The 23,550-nt window shown below is 42.3% G+C and overlaps 1 protein-coding gene across 4 annotated transcripts in view; it reads left to right on the plus strand.

Annotated features, from left to right (window-relative positions):
- The window catches only part of CACNB3 (calcium voltage-gated channel auxiliary subunit beta 3), a 345,917-nt gene that overhangs the window by 133,803 nt on the left and 188,564 nt on the right, over window positions 1-23,550 (plus strand). Inside the window, exon 1 of one of the 4 annotated variants that reach the window (XM_077483315.1) lies at window positions 2,457-2,892. The exons of the other annotated variants lie outside the window; for them this stretch is intronic. Coding sequence (XP_077339441.1) covers window positions 2,563-2,892 — 330 coding nt within the window. The 5' untranslated portion in view covers window positions 2,457-2,562. Of the gene's footprint in view, window positions 1-2,456; window positions 2,893-23,550 lie in introns of those variants that run through there. 4 annotated transcript variants of the gene reach the window in all.

A 23,550-nucleotide genomic window follows, 5' to 3' on the forward strand; every position in this document is an offset into this window, starting at 1 on the left:
CAAGGCATGACAGCACAGGCATAACGTGAATGGGCCCTAAAGGCTTTAAAAAGCTGCCTGAAGCTTGCCCAAAAAGCTTGCTATACACAGTCGTATCAGAACAGAGATAGATGCCACATATCATGGATATGAATATTTCAAATTCCATTTTCTCCTTAATCTTATGATGGAGGAAAAACAGATCCATGCAACCCGACTGGGTGGCTTGGTGTAAGCGGACATGCATTTGCCAATATCCACGCACATCCAGTCAGGTCAGTTGCCGAATCAAACTTATTGTGCTCAGTCTGATGAACCTGAGCAGATCCGGAAGTAAATGGCTGCAGGCTCTTATATCCAGCTGCCCATAGGTATTCATTGCAGTCAGTTCCTGATCCTTCTAATCAAAAGTCAACAAGGGACTGACGGAAAATCTGTGTGAAAGGGACGGAATTCTAAAAAACATTTTGTGATATGTATGTGTGTGAATTAAAAATTATCAGGAGATAAAATAATTTATAATAGTTAAAGTGATACTAAAGTCATTGTTTTTTTCATATAAAAAATAACAAACATTTTATACTTACCTGCTCTGTTGCAGTGGATTTGCACAAAGTAGCCCAGATCCTCCTTTTCTCAGGTCCCTCTTCTGTGCTCCTGGCCCCTCCATCCTACAGCAGGCAGCTTACTGTGGTGGCACCCGAGCCCAGTTACATCTTCCTGTGTCCATGCAGACCCGGTGCCCCGCCCTGGCCCCCGATCCTCTCTCCCCCGATTGGCTATCTGACTTTGATTGACAGCAGTGGCAGCCAATGACGCTGCTGCTGTGTCTCAGCCAATCAGGAGGGAGAATTTCAGACAGCTGAGACACTCATGGACATAGCTGGACAGAGATGGAGCTCAGGTAAGTATTAGGGGACTCCTGCACACAGAAGGCAGCAGTCACCTTGCACTATATTTATATATATTTATTTATTATAGGTATTTATGTAGTACCAAAAATTGTCCACAGCACTTTACATACTGTACATTCACATAAGTCCCTGTCTTCAAGAATCTTACAAATTCAAATGAATAGATACACATACTAGTGCCAATTTAGACAGCAGCTGTGGGAGGAAACTTACACAAGCACAAGAACATGCCAACTCCATGCAGGTAGTGTCCTGGATGGGATTTGATCTGAAGACCCCAGTGATGCAAGGCATAATGAATACTTTATTGTCATAAAAAAGATCCAATTTCTGCAACAAAAGAAAAAATAAATATATATCACCCTCAGTATAATGGAAACATCGGTGATAAAAAAAAATAAAAACATCAGAGTACCCCTGAACATTAATTTTTTGTCTTTTTATGCCTCTTTTTCACCTGGAGATCTGCCCAATAACACACCTCCTGCATAACACACCTCCTGTATTAGCGTACCCCCACGGCGAATGGAGGCGCAACACAACACACTTTGCACAGCAGCATTGTCAGTCTGGGTGGAGGGTAGTGTTAAATGTACTAGCAGATTTAGGTATGCTGAACTGAAGTCTAAGCTAACACTTTATAAGCAGCTAGAGCAACCAGTTTTGTTCCTTTATGTTTAAAGACTTGGCATAACTACTAAATACAAGCTGATCATTGTAAGCACCCCTGTCATTGTTAAATGGTTTTCCTCAATCCTCTAACTGCTAAATCTGCAGACCACCTTGTTCTGTTACTGGTTGATTTACCAGGTGAAAATAAAAGAAAGACACCCTAAAGCCCCATACACACTATAAGATTTTCTGCTGATTTTTTCCTTCAGATTTACCAAAACCATATAATATGAGGTCAAATCTTAGGAGTTTCAATGTGTATTAAATCAGGCAGACCCTTGTACTATATGGTTTTGGTAAATCTGAAGACAAAAATCAGCAGAAAATCTGATTAAGAAAGAAAATGTATTCACATCAAGGAATTGGTAAGCTGCAATATAATTAATGTTTGCTTTTGGGTTTAATACCGCTTAAAGCATTAACTCTACAAAACGTCAGACAGAATTCTTCCTCTTAGGCTGGGTTCGCATATGAGCATGCAGCGGCTCCCAGCAGGGGTCCTGTGCGTCCTCATGCGTCCTCGTTTTAGGTCCGATTTCAGCCAAAAATTTTGTCTGAATTCGGACCTGAAACGGACCAAAAGACGCACAGGGCTCCTGTGCGAATCGCACTGGAGCCGCTGCGGAGATATGTGAACTGGCTCCATAGACAGCCAGTCACAATCTCCTGCTGTGCGAATTGGAATGCGGAGAAACCCGCACCCAATTCGCACTAATGTGAACCCAGCCTAAAGATTGAAAGAGATGATATCAGCATGTAGTACAGGACTTGTGAACTCCCCAGCATGATGCTAACCATGATAGAATGGGACAGGGAGGGTTAGGCTTTGTAGAGAGGCATGTAACACCTGCATTCATCTGCTTGTGCTGCCTCCATTTCCAGAGGTGTGTGGAGTTTGCTGTGCCTTGTATGTGTATGTGTGTGTTTCCTGAGGCTCCAGCAGCATCGTGGGCAGGTGCTTCTCTCCCGCCTGCATCAGCCTCCCAGCTGTAGACCCATGCTCCAGGGATGTGCTTCTGCCAATCAGAGGAGCCATCCCTCCATGTGTGATGGGGAAGGGATGGTGGGTGGCTGCTATTGTTCCCTTTTCCTGATTGTTAGGCTAACAGAAACAGCCTGCTTCCTTCTACTAGCATCTAGGGTGGGACCAAACGAGCAAATTCTATCAGCACCCACTTCTCTTCTCTTCCCTGTTTATCAGATTGCATACAGGCCACAGACTAGCACCTCCTCGGATCTAATTGTGCATTTGTCTTCCCTTTACCCTATACTTGGAGCCCTTATGTACGACGACCTGTACATCCATGGCTTCGAAGACTCCGAAGTGGTAAGTGTGGGAGTTTACCAGGAAGCTTTTTTTCCTAGCTGGAATTGTACAGAAAACATTTTCTCTCCTATTTGTCCAGATGATAATCTTCTTAATTTGCTTCTTATGGATTTTTATTTCTGAAAGGCTGATCTGTTGCACAGATATGCTGGGATTGCACCCCAGATTAAATCAGAAATAAAAGTAGTTTACTAAAACAAAGTTCACATTATATATATATATATATATATATATATATATATATATATATATATATATATATATATATATATATTAGTCGTACGTAGTAGATGCAGTTGGGCTAATTTACTAAAGGTGTTGAGAATCCTCCCCCAAGTTGTGTGAAGATTGCAATGCGGTTATGGTGATGGATGGCTGGATGGTTAGATGGATGGATGGATAAATGGACTATTCAATTCAATTATCTAATCGTGTGCAGATGAAATAAGATTTAAGAGACAATCGCTTTTCACATGATTGAATAACTGAATATTTAGACAATTTATTGAGTGATGATTCTCAACTCTTTTAGTAGATCGATCTCATTGTCTATACTTTGGGGCTGGCTCTATAAAACTAGAGAAAGAAAAAAGAGCACAAAGTTGAAATAGTCTAATCAAGTTTTACTGTTCCTTTTATGAAAAAAAAGAAAAATGTAATTGGTTGCAACAGGCAACAGCCTCAGTTTTGTGCTGATATTCATTTATCTGTTTTATTGAATTGGCTAAATTGTGAGATTTAGCGGTATTATAAATCCATATAAATGATTTTTTTTTTTGTGGCCAAGACTATTATTTTATCCCTATCTCTTAGCTTTGCAACAACCTAGGGAAATTAAACCGGACAGGTTTGCTTGAAAAATAGTGTTGTTAATTGTATGACAGCGAAGTGACAGTTTGACAAAGTCGGCCCATACTGTGGACTTGCATTCTGAGAGTGACCTGTTAAAAAAGAAAAACCCATAGTAGTTTGTGCCACCGGATAGTACATTAAAGTTAAGTCATTTCATTGTATAAGGAAACTGTATTGTGCTTACATTGATCTTTTTCTGAAACAAAATTCAGTCTCTAAGCAGGCAGCGGATCCAACCTAAACAATGCAGTCAGCTTATAAACGTAGTTTTACATGATTCCAGCTTGTTAGTTGGCTCTTTACTACCTAATTTTGGTGGATCACAGACACTTGGCGTGTGCTCCCTACAATGTAATGAAGATATATACAAGCTCCAGGAAGGCTTTATGACTTCCCCTAGCCATTCACAAGTGATTATGACAGCAGGCGTTCATCTAGTAATAACAGAAATGAATAGGGTGCAGCTTTAAACCACTGATTGCAATCAATTACAAGCGATTTCTGGTTGTGCATTACGTGCAACTGAGAAACGCCTCAGAACCACCCATGTTGTTTGGGTCTTACACTTATAAATTTACTCACCAGCATAGGTGGGTTTATCATATAATCATCATATCATGTAACACATACAGTGGGGGATGTAACCTGCAAGAGTATAAGGGGGGAAACATAGCTTTTATATTGAGAAACAGTTTTACAGTTTGCTATAGACTGTCTAATGCAGCCTTTCCCAACATTTTTAACATGGAGAAACCCTTGAAATCATTTTAGGTCGCAGGGAACCCCTGCAAAAATCATGCGAGTCAGTGGGAAAAAAATGCCCCCTGTTCAGTGGTGGTCAGAATGCCACCCTTATAGGCTGCTAAGATCATTGGTGTCAAGGCAAGGCCAAGTAGCACTGGCCCAGGGACTTTGCAGGTGCCATCAAATGGGAGGTCAATCAGTCAAAGCTCAATGAACCCCTAGCTACCTCTAATGGAACCCAAGTGTTCCATAGAACCCTGGTTGAGAATGGCTGGTCTAATGACTAATTACTAGATATGTTTCTCCCTATTACCTTTCTGCTCCAGCATTGGTGTGTGTCATATAATATTTTACTATATATTAATTATCTGTTTGCTTATGTGGTTTTGTGTATGCAATCAAACAGGCAAGTGGCTCATAACATTTGTCTGTAAATATATAGTAAATATTGTTCCAGTTCTAGGTTAAAAACAATGATCCATAGTGTAAAATCAATTGCATCTACAGCTGGATTTTTAACAGTGATGCCTATGTCTTTATGTTAGGGCCAACTAGCTGTTCATATCTTTACGTCATAGTTGTTTAGGTACATTCAATTTTGTCAAAATATTGGGGTTTATTTACTAAAGTTGGAGGATGCAAAATCAGGCTCACTTCTGCATAGGAACCAATCAGCTTCCAGGTTTTATTGTCAAAGCTTAATTGAAGAAGCTGAAGATAGAAGCTGATTGGCTACCATGCACAACTGCACCAGGTTCTGAGTGCTCCAGCTTTATTAAATCTATCCCATTATCTGATTTGGCATTGATGTAATTTTTGTGATACTGACCTTGATTATTATTTATTTATTGATACTTTATTATTTTTTTTAAATATGTATGATTATTTATTTGTGTTATTTTTTAATTGATAATGCATTTATTTATTTTTTATTATTATCAATATTATGATTGGGCTGAGGGGTTTATAAATAATTTTGCCCAATATTTCCACACCAAAAACCATGCCAAGCTCATGAATATCATGCTGAAATATGCCCTGGTATTGTTAATTGAAACATGCAGGACTACTTATACTGTATTATTGCAATGCACATCAAGTGCTCAAAGGGTGTGTACTTCATTTTCAATGCAGACTTTTTGGCTTAATGTAAAAGTATAAGTAGACAGGTTATAGTAGGAAACCAAAAAACACTCTACTGATCCAGTGCAAAACAAAGCAAAGGCTTTTTAAAACAAAAGATATCCACATCTTACTTTTGTGTCAAATCTAAACAATAAGAGGGTTGCTGATCTTTGGAACAGCGGAAAGAACCATGCAAGTCATTCCTCTTGCCACTGGGCCAAATGTGCTTCCAGACCTGTTGGCTTACAGACAGATACAGCCTAAAAATATAGAGCCTTTTATTCCAAACTGCATTCAGCTGTTTCAGGCTGGTACATGCTGTGGTGGAGGGCGAAAATGAATGCAGATGTAAATCCTATCACAAAACTGTTTTATAATGATTAATACAATCATAAAAATTCCAAAAGTGTTTTTCAGTCTGTTCAAATTAAGATAATATCTAGTAATCCTGCCATGAAGGTCCTTGTTCAGGAACTTCCTGTTATCATTTGACAGCACTCTGTCCCTAGTCCCCAATTGCATACTTCCCAACATTTTGAGATGGGAATGAGGGACACCAATACTATAAAAGTATGTAGGCATAGGACACACCCCCTGCCATGAACCTTTAAAGGAGAATTATACAAAATAAAAATTAGTTAAACCCACAAGTGCTTTTTTTACCACTGTTATTCTCTTATACTGGCTGGATGAAAGGTTTAGCACTGGGAAACACATTTGAAAGATAAATTGTGAATTCTATTTACAACTTTAAGACTCCTTTCACACTCAAGGCAGTTTTCAGGCATTTTTGCGCTAATGCTTTCAAACTGGGGTGGTGTGAAACCCGGAGTGAAAGGGGCCAGATTTTTTCAGGCGCTATACAGGCGCTATTTTTAGAGATGTAGCGACTGAAAAACGGCCCAGTGTAAAAGGGGCCTTACCGCTAATGCAGCTGCGACCGCAGTGTGAAAGTAGCCTTATTTTCAGAATAAAATGAGGGACAAATGAGGGCGGAAGAGGGACAGAAGGATTTTGTACCAAATCAGGGACAGTTCCTCAAAATCAGGACAGTTGGGAGCTATGCAAATGCAATTCTTTTGTCACCCTGTGACATCCCGTGCATTCAGTGGGGACTATGAGGTTGATTTACTAAAGGGAAAAAGACTGTGCACTATGCAAAGTGCAGTTGATCCAGAGCTTAGCAAATCAGCCGAAACTCTGCTGACTTCCCTCATCCAATCATGTGCACGCAAAAAAGCTTTTTTTTAAAAAAAAATTTCCTTGCATGTGATTAAGTACTCTTTGCCAAGTGTAGCCTGACCTCATTTACTAAGCTCTGGAGCAAACTGCATTTGTAGAGGGCAACTGCACTTTTCAAAATGCACAGTCTATTTGCCTTTAGTAAATCAACCCCAATAAGTTGCTGGTGCTCAGTTCGCAGTTTTGTTCCACTTCTTCTAATACAAGGAAGCCAGTCCTGAGAAATGTTATACTATTGCCATTAGAGTGAGTCCATTGAGACAGGAAGTGGGGGTAAAGAGGTTGGAGGAGCAGCACTGAGCTTTAAAATAAAGGCAGTTATTTATGATGCATAATACTTTAGAAAACGGAATGATAGATTAGAGGCTTTTTCACACAGGTGGACCAAAAGGGTTTGCCTGTCAGTTTTCTGTCAATCAGACCTGACTTCTGTCAATTGGACCCTTCAGTCTCCTTTATGGATCGACGGGTGTCAACGGGCATCCTGCTCGCTACAAACAGATGGATGGGGATGGGCATTCTATATACCAGGATTTGTGAGAAATGTTATATACCAAGATTTGTGAGACATGCAATATACCAGGCTTTGTGAGACATGCTATATACCAGGCTTTGTGAGACATGTTATATACCAGCCTTTGTGAGACATGCTATATACCAGGCTTTGTGAGACATGTTATATACCAGGCTTTGTGAGACATGCTATATACCAGGCTTTGGGAGAAATGCTATATACCAGGATTTGTGAGACATGCTATATACCAGGCTTTGTGAGACATGCTATATACCATGATTGTGAGAAATGCTATATACCAGGATTTGTGAGACATGCTATATACCAGGCTTTGTGAGACATGCTATATAAAAGGATTGTGAGAAAGGCTATATACCAGGATTTGTGAGAAATGCTATATACCAGGCTTTGTGAGACATGCTATATACCAGCCATTGTGAGACATGCTATATACCAGGCTTTGTGAGACATGCTATATATACCAGCCTTTGTGAGACTTGCTATATACCAGGCTTTGTGAGACATGCTATATACTAGGATTGTGAGAAATGCTATATACCAGGCTTTGTGAGAAATGCTATATACCAGGCTTTGTGAGATATGCTATATACCAGGATTTATACCAGGATTTGTGAGACATGCTATATTCTAGGATTTGAGGTCTGATGGGTCAGGAATTGGGACTGATCTGAGGGGTGAAGGGACAGGAATTGGATTGATGGGCACAGTGGCTGTGTTTGATGGCACAGTGGCTGTGTTTGATGGTACAGTGGTGGCAATTAATGGGCACAGTGGCTGCGTTTGTTGATACAGTGGTGGCAATTAATGGGCACAGTGGCTGCGTTTGATGGCACAGTGGCTGCGTGTGATGGTACAGTGGTGGCAACTGATGGGCATAGTGGCTGCATTTGATGGCACAGTGGCTGTGTTTGACAACACAGTGGCTGCGTTTGATGGCACAGTGGCGGCAAATGATGGGCACAGTGGCTACGTTTGATGGTACAGTGAGGCTGTAATTGATGGGGGTTTTTTTCAGAAATTTTTAGTTTGTTTGCACCCCCTCAAAAATTTTGGGCACCAGCCGCCACTAAAATGAATATCTCCTAAACCGTGCACTGTTTGGGAGATATTCGCTTATTTGGCAGCCATTGACGTCACCGGCGCATGCGCTCTGAAGGAACTGCATGCCCGTGCCGTTCCTTCAGTGCTCTGTGGGGGGGGTGAAAACGGGGAGTGAAATCATCACGGTTCGGCCATTCAAGTGTCTGCAGCTCACAAAATTGGATAAAAGACTGGGTGAAGATGGAAGCCTCTACAGTAGTGACAGTGCACCGCTGGAGGGCTTTATTTCTAGTTAAGTCTTTCATAATGTGCTAGTACAGTATACTAGCACATTATGATATTACATTGCAGTAGGATTTTTTTTTTCATTAGTTAACTATCGCTTTAAGGTGCTTGTTATATTGTTTCGTTTTTTTTTTATCATTTGTCCCCCTTACCTTCAATGTAGGTATTCCATTTAGTCCCCAAAAATGTATTAATGGTGTTAGCAGGAGATTTGCATCTGAGTAGAACATGTTATAGTATGGACTAATATTGGATTGCCATTTTGCTGGTTATAAATTGATTGAGCAGTTCATACGTTACCATTGCATGCTAACAAATCTGCAGTGTGCAGCAATTTGTGCTCATGGATTTTTACATTCCACAATATGAAATCCCAGTCCTGCATTTGTGCAAAGTCATACAAATATTACAGAGATCTGTATCTACATGGAACCCCATGACTTGATCTTTCATCCTTAGAGAAAGCACAAAAAAAGTGTTTTTCCCATAATCAACACCATATTGTCTTATTAATTAGCAAAAGAGCAAGTGCCAAGTAAAATGGAAATGTGATGTAGCAAAACAAGGAGAAACATGTTTACTATTATATATTTGGTCTGTTCTTGTTCAGGCATGATCTTCTGTGCATGCAGGGTGCTAAGGAAGGGAATTAGTTCCATAATTCATTGTCTTATTCAGCAAGGGTTTGTTCATACAGTATGTAAGGCAGCACTTGCCACCTCTCTGAAAAGCGATCCCTTTTCAGAGTCGTTTGACAGTGGGGGGACTATATGTTGAGGCGGTATGTGGGAAAGAAAGGGGCTCTGCTACTTTACACAGTGCTTTAACCCCTTCCCCCCAAAACGACATACCTGTACTTCATGGTTGAAGTGGTTATTCCCGGGGCCATGGTAGCAGCTCCAGTCAGGACCCCAGTATTGTTTTCTTTTTTTCAGCTGAGGATGATAAAAATGTAAAAGCAATCCGAACGGCTAAAAAGCTGCTGAACTGCTTTTACATGCGGTCACACTCCTGGGCTCCCCTGTCTTACTAGGCAGGCTGGGACTGAAGCCGGCGGTTCTGCCGACTTACCACAGAGATGAGCGAGGACCGGAACATCCCCAATCATCTCTATGGTCTATGAAACCAGAATCAATGAGTATTTTGTCACTTCCGGTTTTGCTCAGATGTAAACAATCCATTACTGGCTTGTGAAAGCATTGGTTTGATCAGATGATGTTAAGGGCAGAAAGGAGAGATCTGGGGCCTAACACACTCCAGATGCCTTAGTAAAGAATACCTGTCACTGCACATGCTATCACAAGGGATGTTATTCATCCTTTGTGATAGGAATAAAGTTGATAAAAATAAATTAAAGAGGCAGTGTAAAAAAAAAAAAAATCTAAAGTGCCCTGTCCTCCCGTGCTTGTGCGTAAAGGCGAATGCATATATAGATTACGCACGCATAAGTAAACAGTGTTCACACCACACATGTGAGGTGTCGCCATGAACATTATAGCGAGAGTAATAATTCTAGCATCAGACCTCCTGTGTAACTGTAAACTGGTAACCTGTAAAGGCTGATAAATCGTTGCATATGGAGATTTTTAACCCCCCGGGCTGTCTTCCCGAGTGTGGCTCGGGGTTAAATTTTAGTACCATTAGCGGTAACCTGGAGCCACACTCTGGATTCCATTGCAGGATACTGGTACAGTGTACTTACCTTGCCCCCAGGATCCTGTGATGTCCCCCTGCTGTGTCTGTGGGCTTTGTCCTCCATCCGATTCCTCTCTGTGCCGGCTCCGTTCCCTGCGAGTGTCGCAATGCACAGCGGCGGAGCCTGGCGGCAAATTAAAAAAATTTTAAATACATAACTCATACAGTACACTGTAATCTTACATTACTTTATGAAATCATTTTACATCCCTTTTGTCCCTAGTGCTTTGTCCAGTGCCCTGCCTGCACTTTTATATTATATACTGTTCTTTCTGCCTGGAAACTGGAGATTGCCCATAGCAACCAAAAATAAAGCGTTGATTTGATGCTGCATCTGTTTCTCGTCAGCTCTAAAACACTGCTGTCAATCACTGGAGTGCTTGGCGGTAAGGGGGGCGGGAGCAGCTGGCTCAGTCTCTCAGTGTTTTGCTGAGAGGCTGAGCAAACTGCCAGACCAGGCATCTGGGTGGATCCCAACTGTAAAGTCCGGATCTTTTCCCAGCCTGGACCGGCTGCGTGACATCAGCAAACGGGACATTAGCCAGTCGTCCGCTAAAACGGGTAACAGGAGTGCAGAACAAACTGCACTCCTGTGAACCCCAGGAGAAGTATAGCCAAAATAGCTTTGGTTATACTTCTCCTTCAAAGAGCGTTCCTTTCACTGCTTGTCCCACAGCCGAAACAGAGATTCCCTTTACAGTCAGGGAACTCCTGGTTGTCCCCAGAACCATAAGAATATCTCCCCTCTATTCCTATTCTAGTGACAACCCAAATTTGAGATTTCCTTTCTCTTTCAGTGATAACAGTAAAAAGGAAAAATAGAGAGGGAGAAACCCGTAATGGGACACAGGCAGCAATAGAAACCTGACAGGTGTTCTAATCCATCTCCACTTCATTCATTACTAGTCATACATTACGCCATATACAGAGTCTGCTAATGGGAGAAGAGAGCAGAGTAATGACCTCGCCAGTGTGCTGCTGCCCCTTCACTATCTAGACGCAGGCCGGAGGAAGGATCTTGACACCAGTGGAATATATTCAAGTAAGAAACCTGCCTACGATATCTAGAAGGGGTATATAAATCTCTGGAGTTGCTGTACAGTAAGTATTACAAATCTTTTGGCTTAAAACAGTTTACACATATGTACTTCAACTGTGCTTTTCTGCTTGCCTATAGGTCTGAGTTAATTAAGGAACAACTGCAGAGTAAAAATAGCTTCTGTACCAAAATATATATTACTGCTGATGCTCAATGCATTTCTTTTTTTCTGATGTGCTCAGCATTCATTACTATGCGTTTTAAATGGTAAATGTATCATGATCAGCAATTATACAGTCACTAGGGATTATGCGTTGCATTCAGTGGGCAGTTTAGAGGGAAAGCTAAAATCAACCATTGTGCTCATCATTTGATTAGACTCAATCTTTTAATACCTTTTTTGCTTTCACATATAGTATTGTATATGGGAAAATTATTTAAATACATTTTCTTTACTCTCTTAAAATATGTTTTATAGGTTATGTTCATAGTATTGTGTAGGAGAGCGTATTATGCAATGCTGCTGAACTAGATAGACTTACCATATACAAGTTATTTCATATGGTATAAGGAAATAACTAATTTGCTGCTAAGATCACATATAATAAGATACCCATCCTATTTCTCAAAAAAGCACTCTTATTAATCAGTTGTTGAGAGAGATACTCTTCATGCTGTTACTTTACATGGACAGAAAATGTGATCCACCAAGTCTGACTTTCTTTTTTTTTCTTCTTTTTTTGGTATGCTGACCTGATTGAGCGCCAAGTGCTTAGTAAATACCAAACATTACTGTACTGTCCACGTGTGACTTTGTGAATTTGTGATAAAAATATACAAAATATGTGTGCACCTGTTGAATATGTAAATGTATAGTTTTTGATTGGACCCTGTCCACGAGCCACACTTAGGCCCCTTTCACACGGGACGGATCCGTAATGATCCGCCCCGTGATGATCCGCTTGCTCAGTGGGGATTGCTCCGTTTATCCCCGCTGAGCCGGCGGATGACATGGCGGTCCCTGCACACTGTGCAGAGACCGCCCTGTCAGATCTCTGCTCTCCTCTATGGGGGATCGGATGAACACAGACTGTCTGTCCGTGTTCATCCGATCTGCTCTGCAAAAAATCTGATTTTCCTCCATCTGCAGAATTGGACCATAGCGGAGACAGACAATATCGGGTGTCAGCGAATTTGTACAAGTGTCTGCTGATACACATTCACAGATATGAGCAGGCAGGCTGAATAGGCAGCAGTCAAGAATTAGCAAATATTAATGGGCTTGATTTATTAAGGTCATATAGGCTGCTAACTTTGCAAGAGAATTTTCACCTTAGCGCAGTAAATGCGGTGAAGCTTTGATGACCATCCTCTAATCATAATCAACTAAAATATTGTTGTTTTTTAAATTTCTTTGCACGTGGTTGGGACCACGTTCATACGTATACTAAGTCCTCAGCAGTAAGCTCCCATCATCAAGTCAAAGGGCCTGCAGCTGAGGGTCAGTGGGGATCAAGGTGCTTACTTTAGAATACCATTTTACTTCCCTATATCCCTTCCATAGCTCTGCCTAGCCAGGCATGCTCCCTAATGGCACACTCATTCCTGGGCTTCAGCATTACTCACATCAGAGTACTCTGTCCAGGCCTTCAAGACCTTATACACCTTGCCACAGAACCTGCAGAAGAAGGACAGGGTGACTGCAGAAATTCCTCAAATGCTCTGTACTACCTTGCCTGGGACTTTAGACCTGCACAGGGCCTTTTAGATCAGCTATTGCTGGAGGCTACATCTTAGCAGCTCTGGGGTACCTTGCTCCCATGCCCCATCTATATGGGCCCCTCTCACCCCTCCCACTCTGGCATTTATATGAGCATTAACTACACCCATGTAGTGGTACCCCCGTGAGGAGCTGCTGAGAATTGTGGTTTGTCTGTCACCCTGCCCAGCCCTGCATTCCCTCTCAGGCACTCCGAGACATAAAGCAGTCAGTAAACTTTGTTTTGTTTTTTTTGTTTATTGAGGGGTATAACTTAGATGGAAATAGGAGCTATGGGGTGCCCAGCATAGATTGATAGAAACAGCAATTGGTTTTGGGACAACTATGTACACTACCTGTACATACTCCTTCAGCTTCCTCCTACACAAACTTGCTTCAAGCTCATTACTCCTCACTCCACCAGCACATCACTTGCTGCAAACTGTTACTTATAGTGACTTCCAGCACATCACTTGATTCCACAGGAACAGCTAGCACTATTTGTTGGTTAGGCCTGACACTGACTCAGCCAGGCCTCAGTAAATGCCCTTTGCAGGCTGGGGCCATGGGCCCTAATGGTGTAGCAGAAAAGTCTTGTGCTAGCTATCCTTCAATGGCTACTAATCCCAGTAAGCACTCTTCAGACCCTGCCAGCCCTCCACACACCTGGTTCTGCACCCATCTCAGACTGTAAGCTCCCAGTCCTCTCAGGCATGCCTTCCCAGTCCTTCTGACTTTGCTTCACTCACCAGCCCTCCTAGCTGTGACTGATTGTCCTCCCTGGAGTCTCTTAGCAGTGCTCTTTCCCACTGTCCTCTCCTCTCTTGTGCCTCCGGTCCAGGACCTCTTTATGTGTTCCTGAAAGTGGTCCGACTGCACCCGAGCCCAGGCTCAAGGTCACCCCCCTCCAGACTGGGGAGCTCCCTCAAAGTCCCTGACAGCCTCCGCACCCTCTCACTCCAGCTCCAATCCAGATTGGGGATTGGTCAGAGCTCCTCAAACACCCAAAGTGGCTCCACCTCCCCTTCCACCTCTCTTTCCAGAAAGCACCAGAAGCCTCTGGAAAGAAATGGGAGGTCCTGATGACACCACCTGTGAGTCACCTAGTGTTACCCTGAGCCACTCCCAGTCCAGAATGAAAAAAACAGGTCAACAGGGGCAGGCAGGGGAAGCTGTCCCTGTCTGGAGAAGACAGTGATTACTGTGACAACTGCTATAGCCGCTAGCGATAATCACAAGAGAATCCAGCAGCCTGGTTGTCAATTGATCAACTTAGTACATTCAGCTTGCCCATTAATGGTTCGAAAGGCTTTGAACCATGTATGGCCGGCCTTGGACAGTTGAGACAAACCATTAACACTGAGGCTTGGTTCACACTGCTGCGCTGTGCAACATTGCATGTGATTTGCTATGCAATTCACATGCAATGTCTGTGCGATACAAATCCAGCCATGCAGATTGTATGGCTGAATTTGCATCACATTTGGACCAAAGTCGTGCAGGACCCTTTTTATGTTCCTCACCAGAATCGGATCTCATGGGTGTTCACACTCATGCGATCTGATTCCAGTCCGAATTGACAGTTCGCACTGCGATATGCGAACTGTTCTGGGGGTGTCATTAACTTTGTATTGACACTCCCAGAGGTTCACATAAGGCAGTGTGAACTGCCTGCAAGTCAGGTGCAATGCGGGAACCCGCAGAGGATTCGCAGGGTTTCCCGCATCGCACCAATGTGAATCGAGTCTTAAAGGGGTGCTTACAATGGTCAGCTTTTATTTATTTAAAACCTTTATCCCAAATGGAAGAAACATGTTTGCTGTAGCTGCTTAAATAAAGTTATGCGGAGTTTGGCTTCGTTATTCAAATCTATTTAGTCAAGGCAATTTAGGAAACAGCAATCACAGTCAATGAGTTTCAGTATAAATCACACAAATAGGAAACATTAGGGGAATACAAAGACACTGAATTTCAAAAGAGCCAACTTCCCTAAACTATGCTCCTTGCTAGAAGATATTAAATGGGAAAAAATCTTAAGAACAAAGAACACGGAAGAAAAATGGGCGTGCCTTAAGAGCATATTAAATAAAGGTATTAGCCAGTGCACCCCAATGGGAAATAAATTTAAAAGAGCTAATACAAGTCCTGACTGGCTTAACTTCAACATAAAAATGCATATAAAATCAAAGGAGAAGGCCTTCAAAAATACAAGGCTGAGGGCTCATCATCAACATTCCAACTTTACAAAGTATGCAGTAAGAAATGTAAGAGTGCAACCATGGCGGATAGATAAAACACGAAAGGCACATAGTGGAGGAGAGTAAAAAAATCCCAAGAAATTATTTAAGTATATAAATAGTAAAAGAGGGAGGTCATGGAGAGATGGCGAAGATATTGAATTTATTTTTCTCTTCAGTCTTCACAAGGGAAACAGGGGGCTTCAGTAACAAAAACTGCAAGGTTTATCCTCATGACACATCACAGGAAGCACCCTCATGGCTAGCAGAGGATAGAATTAGGAATAGACTTGAAAAACTTCAATAAGTCACCGGGACCAGATGACTTGCACCAGAGGGTCCTTAAGGAACTCAGTCAAATAATTGCGACACCAATGTTCCTAATTTTTACAAACAGTCTAATGAATGCTACCAGCTGATTGGCGAAAAGCCAATGTAGCACCAATATTTAAAAAAGAACCAAGACATATCTCTGGGAACTACAGACCAGTTAGCTTAAAGTCAATACTTTGCAAGCTCTTGGAGGGGATGATAAAGGATTATATACAAGATTTTAGTAAAGAAAACTGTATCATTAGCAGAAATCAGCATGTATTCATGAAGAATGGTTCTTGGCAAACCAATCTATACACCTTCTATGAGGAGGTAAGCTGCCATCTAGTCTAGATAAAGGAAGGCCTGTAGACGTGGTGTATCTGGATTTTGCAAGAGTATCTGATACAGTTCTCCATAAACATTTACTGTACAAACTAAGGTCTGTCAGCATGGACCAAAGGGTGAGTACATGATAAATGGTAAGTACTCGGAATGGCCCAGTGTGGAATGTGGGGTCCCCCAGGGTTCTATCCTGGGATCAATCCTATTTAATTTATTCATAAACAGTCTAGAGGATGGGGTAAACAGCTCAATCTCGGTATTTGCGAACTATGCTAAGCAGGGCGATAATTTCTCTGCAGGATGTGGAAACCTTGCAAGAAGATGAACAAATTAATGGTGTGGGCAACTACATGGCAAATGAGGTTTAATATAGAAAAATGTAAAATTGTGCATAATGGAGGCAAAAATATGAATGAATCTACTCATTAGGGGGAGATCCTCTGGGGAAATTAGGATGAAAAAGGACCTGAGGGTCCTAGTAGATGACAGGCTCGGCAATGGCATGCAATGCCAAGATGCTGCAAGCAAAGCCAAAAGAATATTGGCATGCATTAAAAAGGGAATTAATTCCAGAGATAAAATTATAATTCTCCCACGCTACAAGACTCTGGTCCGGCCGCAACTGGAGTATGCCATCCAGTTCTGGGCATCAGTCCTCAGGAAGGATGTACTGGAACTGGAGAGAGTCCAGAGAAGGGCAACAAAGCTAATAAAGGGACTGGAGGACATTAGTTATGAGGAAAGATTATGAGCATTGAACTTTTTCTCGCTGGAGAGGAGACACTTGCGAGGGCATGTGATTCCAATGTACAAATACTGTACTGGTGACCCCGCAATAGGGATAAAACTTGTCCGTGAAAGGGAAATTAAAAAGACGCGCAGCCATTCACTAAGCATAGAAGAGAAGCGGTTTAACCTTAAAACGGGGAGGGTTCTTTACTGTAAGAGCAGTAAGAATGTGGAATTCTCTGCCACAAGCAGTGGTTTCAGCAGGGAGCGTAGATAATTAAAAAAAAACAATTAGGCACATAAACAACCTTAACATACAAGGATATACAATGTAATACTGACATAAAAGCACACACACATGTTGGACTTGATGGACTTGTGTCTTTTTTCAACCTCACCACTATTTTATAAAATATCTAACACTCCCCTCTCCCAAGATTTAGGGTCCATGTACACTGGCTTACAAAAAATGCTACTCCTACAGGAATTTAGTGTTTTGCCTGTAGAGGCAACTAATAGTATCCTATGTGTCCATGCACATTAGGTAGTTTAAAGGCATATTTTAAGCTTAGCGTTTAACAGCAGGAAAAAAAAAACTTTAGTTTTTTGCATTTTTAAGAGCAGTTTTCCGGCAGGAAAAAAATGCTAGTACAAAAACGCTCAAATTTAGCATTTTTGTTCTGTCAAGAGTACTGGGTTTTTTTTTTAAACCAGCGTGCATGGACCTTTAAAATACTGCTGCAGTGATCTTTACTGGAGCATCTGACTTCGTTTTATAAATGTAACAGGAAGGACACAGGCATCATACTTCTAATTAGGATATTACACCAATTTGTGTTTTTGGTTAAATTATGATTCAAGTAAATTTTTTTTCCATGCCCCCTTTAATATGGTCATACAGTTCCTTTCTATTTATTTCCAGAGAAAATAAATGAGATTAAAAAAAAACGTGTATTGATGTGCATTGTTTCACTGCTAACACACAGTGCTATACAGATGTTCCTATAACTCTTTTAGCACTTGATTTGTTGAGAGCACAATGTAGTGTTGAGTATTGAATTCTTTGTGCAATAGAAGGCTTTTAGAAATACGGAGAGTCAACACTTGCGTCATTGCAGTTTTCTCCCAAGAGTTTTTACTTTTGCTGATGTCACGGCACAACATAGCACATTTACTCTGCATTTAACACTTGTCAAAGCAAAATAGATTTTATCCCAATGGCACCATCCCTAATTGCCATTGTTAATCTGAACTATCTGTAGTGCAGTATCACAGCATTACCAGAAATATATATAGCAGATTTTACTGCATCTTGTGACACTTTGAATGCTAATTTCTGATTTGTTTGCCACGTGTGTAGCACTGTTACTACTTACAATGTCACATTCACATATTAGAGATAGGCATAATGTGGATTAACCCAAACACTTCTACTGTATTGTGTACCAGATACATCATGTCTTATGCTATTGCTAGATAAAAAAAAACACTAAAATAAATGGATGATGTCGCCCTGCCATATATGGTTTTATATTTAGATGTACACATAGATATGTCTTTTTTTTTTTTAACGAAATGATCAGTAATGAATATTAGTCTAGATTTGCTGTGTAAAGCAGATGTTGATGGCTCCTGATGAAGTGGACTTGCGTCCAGGAAACGCATCGAGCCTGTAAAGGAATATTTCCTTATGGACAAAACACAGCATACCGTTCATGATTTATTTATATTTTACGGTCTTGTTTTATTGGATATCTTCTATGTAACAATGTTAGATGTAATAATATTAAATATTACATTTTAAATGAATTAAAAATATTGTTTTTATTGAAAAATACATGCTGTGCCTTAAAAGTCCAATCTGTTTACACAACTGTGTCTCCTATGTTCTATTGCTGGTTTGTAGTTATAGTCATAATGGCCACCTTCTTTGATATACTAGTTTAGTCTACAGAACTGCGAAGTATGGGCATATGGATAATTAATAAATGGTACTCAAACCAAAGTTCATAAATACTTCTAACAGATAAAATGCTTTTTGATCAGATTGACCAGTGATCCTGTAGGCATCTGGTAAATGGTGACATTACCCAATTAATCTTTTTCAGTTTGGTGATAACACATGTAAAGTGAACCTGTGCCCAGACTCGGCACACTTAGGTCCCTTTCACACATAGGGCCGTTAATTACATCAGTTCAGTCAAAACGGATGAAGTTTTTCATCCATTTTTCTTCAGTGCACATCTGTTTTTCATCTGTCCCCCCCTCCTGAATCATACCAGGCCGCATGCCTTCAACATGGGGGGATGGGTGCTTTAAGGGGCTCTGCCACCCCCCAAAGCACCTTGCCCCCAGGTTGATGGGGACAACCCTGGCCAGTGGTTGTGGGGATCTGCGGGTGGGGGGCATTTTTCGGAATCTGGAAGCCCCCTTTAACAAGGGGGCCCTAGATCCCCCCCCATATGAAAGGGTATTGGGTACATCGCCGCCTCTGTCTTCTTCCTCGCTGCTGGGGTGTGGCCATCTGATAACATCACCGAGAGAGCCCGCCCCTTGTGACATCACCGGCTGGCCATGCCCCATGGTTATATAAGAAATGTCAGACAGCAGGGAACAACACAATGGAGGAAAACAGCCTCAGGAGAAGAGCAGATTTTTTTGTTTTTAGCGGGTAACTGGCGGCGAGGAAGAAGACAGCGGCAGTGAGGATGAAGACAGCAGCGTGGGAGAAGACTGCAGCAGGAAAAGACAGCTCTGGGAGAAGACGGCTCAGGGAAAATGTCTCAGAGCTATTTTTTTAATAAAGGACTTGTCAAAAAAACAGCAAATTTTTTTTTACATTTTACCGCATTTTGGGGTGAATGGGTGGGAGTACGATGTACCCGATACCCTTTCACATAGGGTGGGGAGGTGGGATCTGGGGGCTGTGGAGGGGGAGGGGGGCTGGCTCAGGTTCTCAACAGATTGCTGAGAGGCTGAGCCAGATACTGGTTTTTGGGTGCTTTTAGAGCCTGGAGCAGTTGAGTGATGTCAGCTGACAGTGGACTTTAGCCTACTGTCGGCTGAAAATGGGCCACAGGAGTGCAGAATGAACTGCACTCATGTGATGCCCAGGAGAAGTATAACCAAAGCTATTTGGCTATACTTCTCCTTTAATTGAACAAGCTGAATTTAGAAGCTCCACTTTTAGTAAATCTTTCCCATAGTGTGAATTCACCCTAAAGCATTAACAATTTTTTATTTAAAAAAAGGGTACATAATCATTTTAAAGGAAACTCTCATTCACCTCTGTAGCTATAGGCAGTGTTCAAAGCTCAGAACAGAGACAGTACAACAGGGCTGATTCATTTCTGGTTGCATGGCGAATGAAAAATGTTCATTGAGAACTATTGCTGGTGGGAAGGCAGGTGTTGCCAGCGCTAATGTTAGGTAAACCTGCCACTACTTGAGCACGTAGTAGCTAAAGTGGCTGTATTGACAACTGGTAATACGTGAGACAGACTGAGCCAAGTCGTTCCTACGTGTGAGAAAGGCAAACCACGCTCTGTCTGTCTCATGCAACACTAGCTGTTTACCCATTGATAGCCTTGCCATCTCTGCCCCACCTCTTCACTGAAAATAACTATATAAGCATATTGGGGATATCCCATGCCTCAACACTCCCTGCCCCCTTCTCAGGCTGACATTTGCCTTTTCCAGATCTCCAGTACCATGTGACTTGTCCGTGTTGGGGGGGGGGGGGGGAGGGTACAGATAGCAGGATGCAGGTAACCCATGGGGACAATTGACACTTTCCATTAATTATTATTATTTAATTTTATTATTATTTGTGGTTTAATGCTATTCTACTGGTAAACTAATAGTTTGTTTTGTATTTTTATTGTTAACTCAATTTCTCAATAGAATTAAAGAGGAAGTAAACCCTGACGGGTTTACTTCCTCTTTGTCTCCCTGCAAAGGTAAACCATAATGGGCTACTATGCACTGCATAGTAGACCATTATGTGTCACTTACCTGACACAGGAGCCAGCGTTGTCACCGATGTCCCCTGTAGCACGGAGCGTCCATCTTCTTCCGTGCTGTGAGTGGCCGGAGCAGTGATGACATCACGCCTGCGCATGCGCACGAGAGCCATATCGCTGTTAGCAGCGGCATGCTCAGTACATATGCGCGCCGCTGTCTATGGCGCATGCGCCGTAGACAGCGGTGCCTGTCTTTTTGTAAATATCTCCTAAACCGTGTAGGTTTAGAAGATATTTCTTGGACCTACAGGTAAGCCTTAATCTAGGCTTACCTGTAGGTCAAAGTGGTTTGTAAGGGTTTACAACCACTTTAAAGCAAACATGTTTTATTTTTATTTTGGATAAAGTAATGGAGGATTATAATTTCTGGAAGGTTTTCTGACATCTGTGTCTCATTGGGGAGACAACAGGAAGCGAGAAGAAATCCCTCCAAAGTAAATAAGTAATTGTTTTCTATGATCATGAGCTCCATCTAGTGGCCATAATTACTTATTTTTCTTATTTATTCTATTCTATATTAGCCCTCGTTCACATTTCAACTGAAATTGCACAATTTCAAAACCGCATGTCTATACGACTTCGGGTATGACTTGGAAGACGTCCATGCAACTTAATGCACAGATGTCAAAGGAAGTCGCACCCAAAATCACCAAAAGTAGTGCAAGAACTACTTTTTCAAATCGGTGCGGCACCGCAAAGACGTTGTCACACCGATTTGAACAGTGCCATTGCCTGCAATAGGGTGCAACTTGTCATGTGATTTGACCTGTCAAATTGCATAACAAGTCGCTCCAATGTGAACGAGGGCTGAATGGGGAACATTCAATATGGATAAACAAATAGCCCAATAACATTAATTGTTGCCCCCATTTGCATAGAACAAATGTGCATGCAGTTTCACAGGAGGATTAGCTCTGCAAATATTTTTTATAACTACTCACCTTAGTGTTGTTCGACTCACTCCTCTCTGACACACATTTAGTCCTCCTTTCTGTTTTGCTACAATGCAAAATTAATAAAGGAAATACTTTTTGTAAAATGTATGCCCTAGAGCTGCCACACATGTGTTTGTGATCTTGGATGAAAGCCCCAAATGATTAAAGCAAATAGTCCTGCATGCAATTTCTGATTGTAATTAACAGCATTGGTCCATTTCTTCAAAATCATACCCAGATATTCCTGAATTTCAGATAGATCCAATAACAAGTGGTTGTAAATCTCTGACCTGAAATATGAACAAAGTATATCCCTCTGTAGTGTTTACATGTCTCTCTCCAAAGCACTAAGTGTCATTTCTGTCTGCTGCCTTCTTCCTCCGCTATCAGCATGAATCACTTCTGACAAGTTTTCCTGACACCAAGACAAAAATGGTGACGGGGATGGACCGCCAGTAGTAGATTGACAGCCTCAGCTCTGTTCATGTATGCTTTGTGGAGGGGAATGTGTGTTCTTTCCTTCCAATGAGCTCTCAGAGCTCTCCTCATTGATGTAACTTTGGCTCCCCACCCCCTGCTTTTCAGATCTGGTGTAAATCCTGCACTTTGTATAGAAGTAGGAAATTAGGGTTTTGGATAGACAGGTACAACTTATGTAGGAGGATTTGTGTCATCTCTGTGTATCATCTGAGGATAGTCACTTCACTGGGCGTATGTTAGGGTTTACAACCACTTCCTTACTGGGCACTTATACCCCCTTCTCATCCAGGCCACTTGTCAGCTTTTTGTGCTCTCACATTTTGAATGGCAATTGCACGGTCATGCAACACTGTCCCCTTTTGAAATTTGTATACCGTATATACTCGAGTATAGGCCGACCCGAATATAAGCCGAGGTCCCCAATTTACCCCCAAAAAACTGGAAAAAATTATTGACTCGTGTATAAGCCGAGGGTGAGACATGCCTGTCCATCCCTGTGTGTCGTCCATCCCTGTGTGTGTCCATGCATCCGTGTGTGTGTGTGTGTGTGTGTGTCCATGCATCCGTGTGTGTCCATCCATCCCTGTGTGTGCATGCATCCGTGTGTGTGTGTGTGTGTGTGTGTGTGTGTGTGTGTGTGTGTGTGTCCGTGCAGCCTACCTGTGTCCAGCCTGCCTGTGTCCGTCCAGCCTGTGTCCGTCCAGCCTGTGTCCGTCCCGGCCTGCGTCCCGTCCCGGCCTGCGTCCCGTCCCGGCCTGCGTCCCGTCCCGGCCTGCGTCCCGTCCCGGCCTGCGTCCCGGCCTGCGTCCCGTCCCGGCCTGCGTCCCGGCCCGTCCCGCAGCTCTTCGTCGGTGGCCATTCTAGGATTCAAAAGCCGCGCCTCCGTCGGTGATAGGCGGAACACTCAATTTCCCACTGACTGCTGGGAAATTGAGTGTTCCGCCTATCGGATGTCCGTGATAGGCGGAACACTCAATTTCCCAGCAGTCAGTGGTCCGCCTATCATGGACGTCCGCTCATCCTCATACTACGGACGAGGATGAGAGGACGTCCGTGATAGGCGGAACACAGACTGCTGGGAAATTCAGTGTTCCGCCTATCACAGGCGAAGGCGGAGACGGAGGCGCGGCCTTTGAATCCTAGAATGGCCGCTGTCTGTCTGCTCGACACGCTGATCGGGCAGACAGACAGCGATGACTCGAGTATAAGCCGAGGGGGGCACTTTCAGCCTCAAAAAAGAGGCTGAAAATCTCGGCTTATACTCGAGTATATACGGTATTT

This window comes from Lithobates pipiens, unplaced genomic scaffold, assembly GCF_037356315.1.
Source record: "Lithobates pipiens isolate NorthernLeopardFrog02 unplaced genomic scaffold, aLitPip1_a1.2 Scaffold_16, whole genome shotgun sequence".
NCBI lineage: Eukaryota > Metazoa > Chordata > Amphibia > Anura > Ranidae > Lithobates > Lithobates pipiens.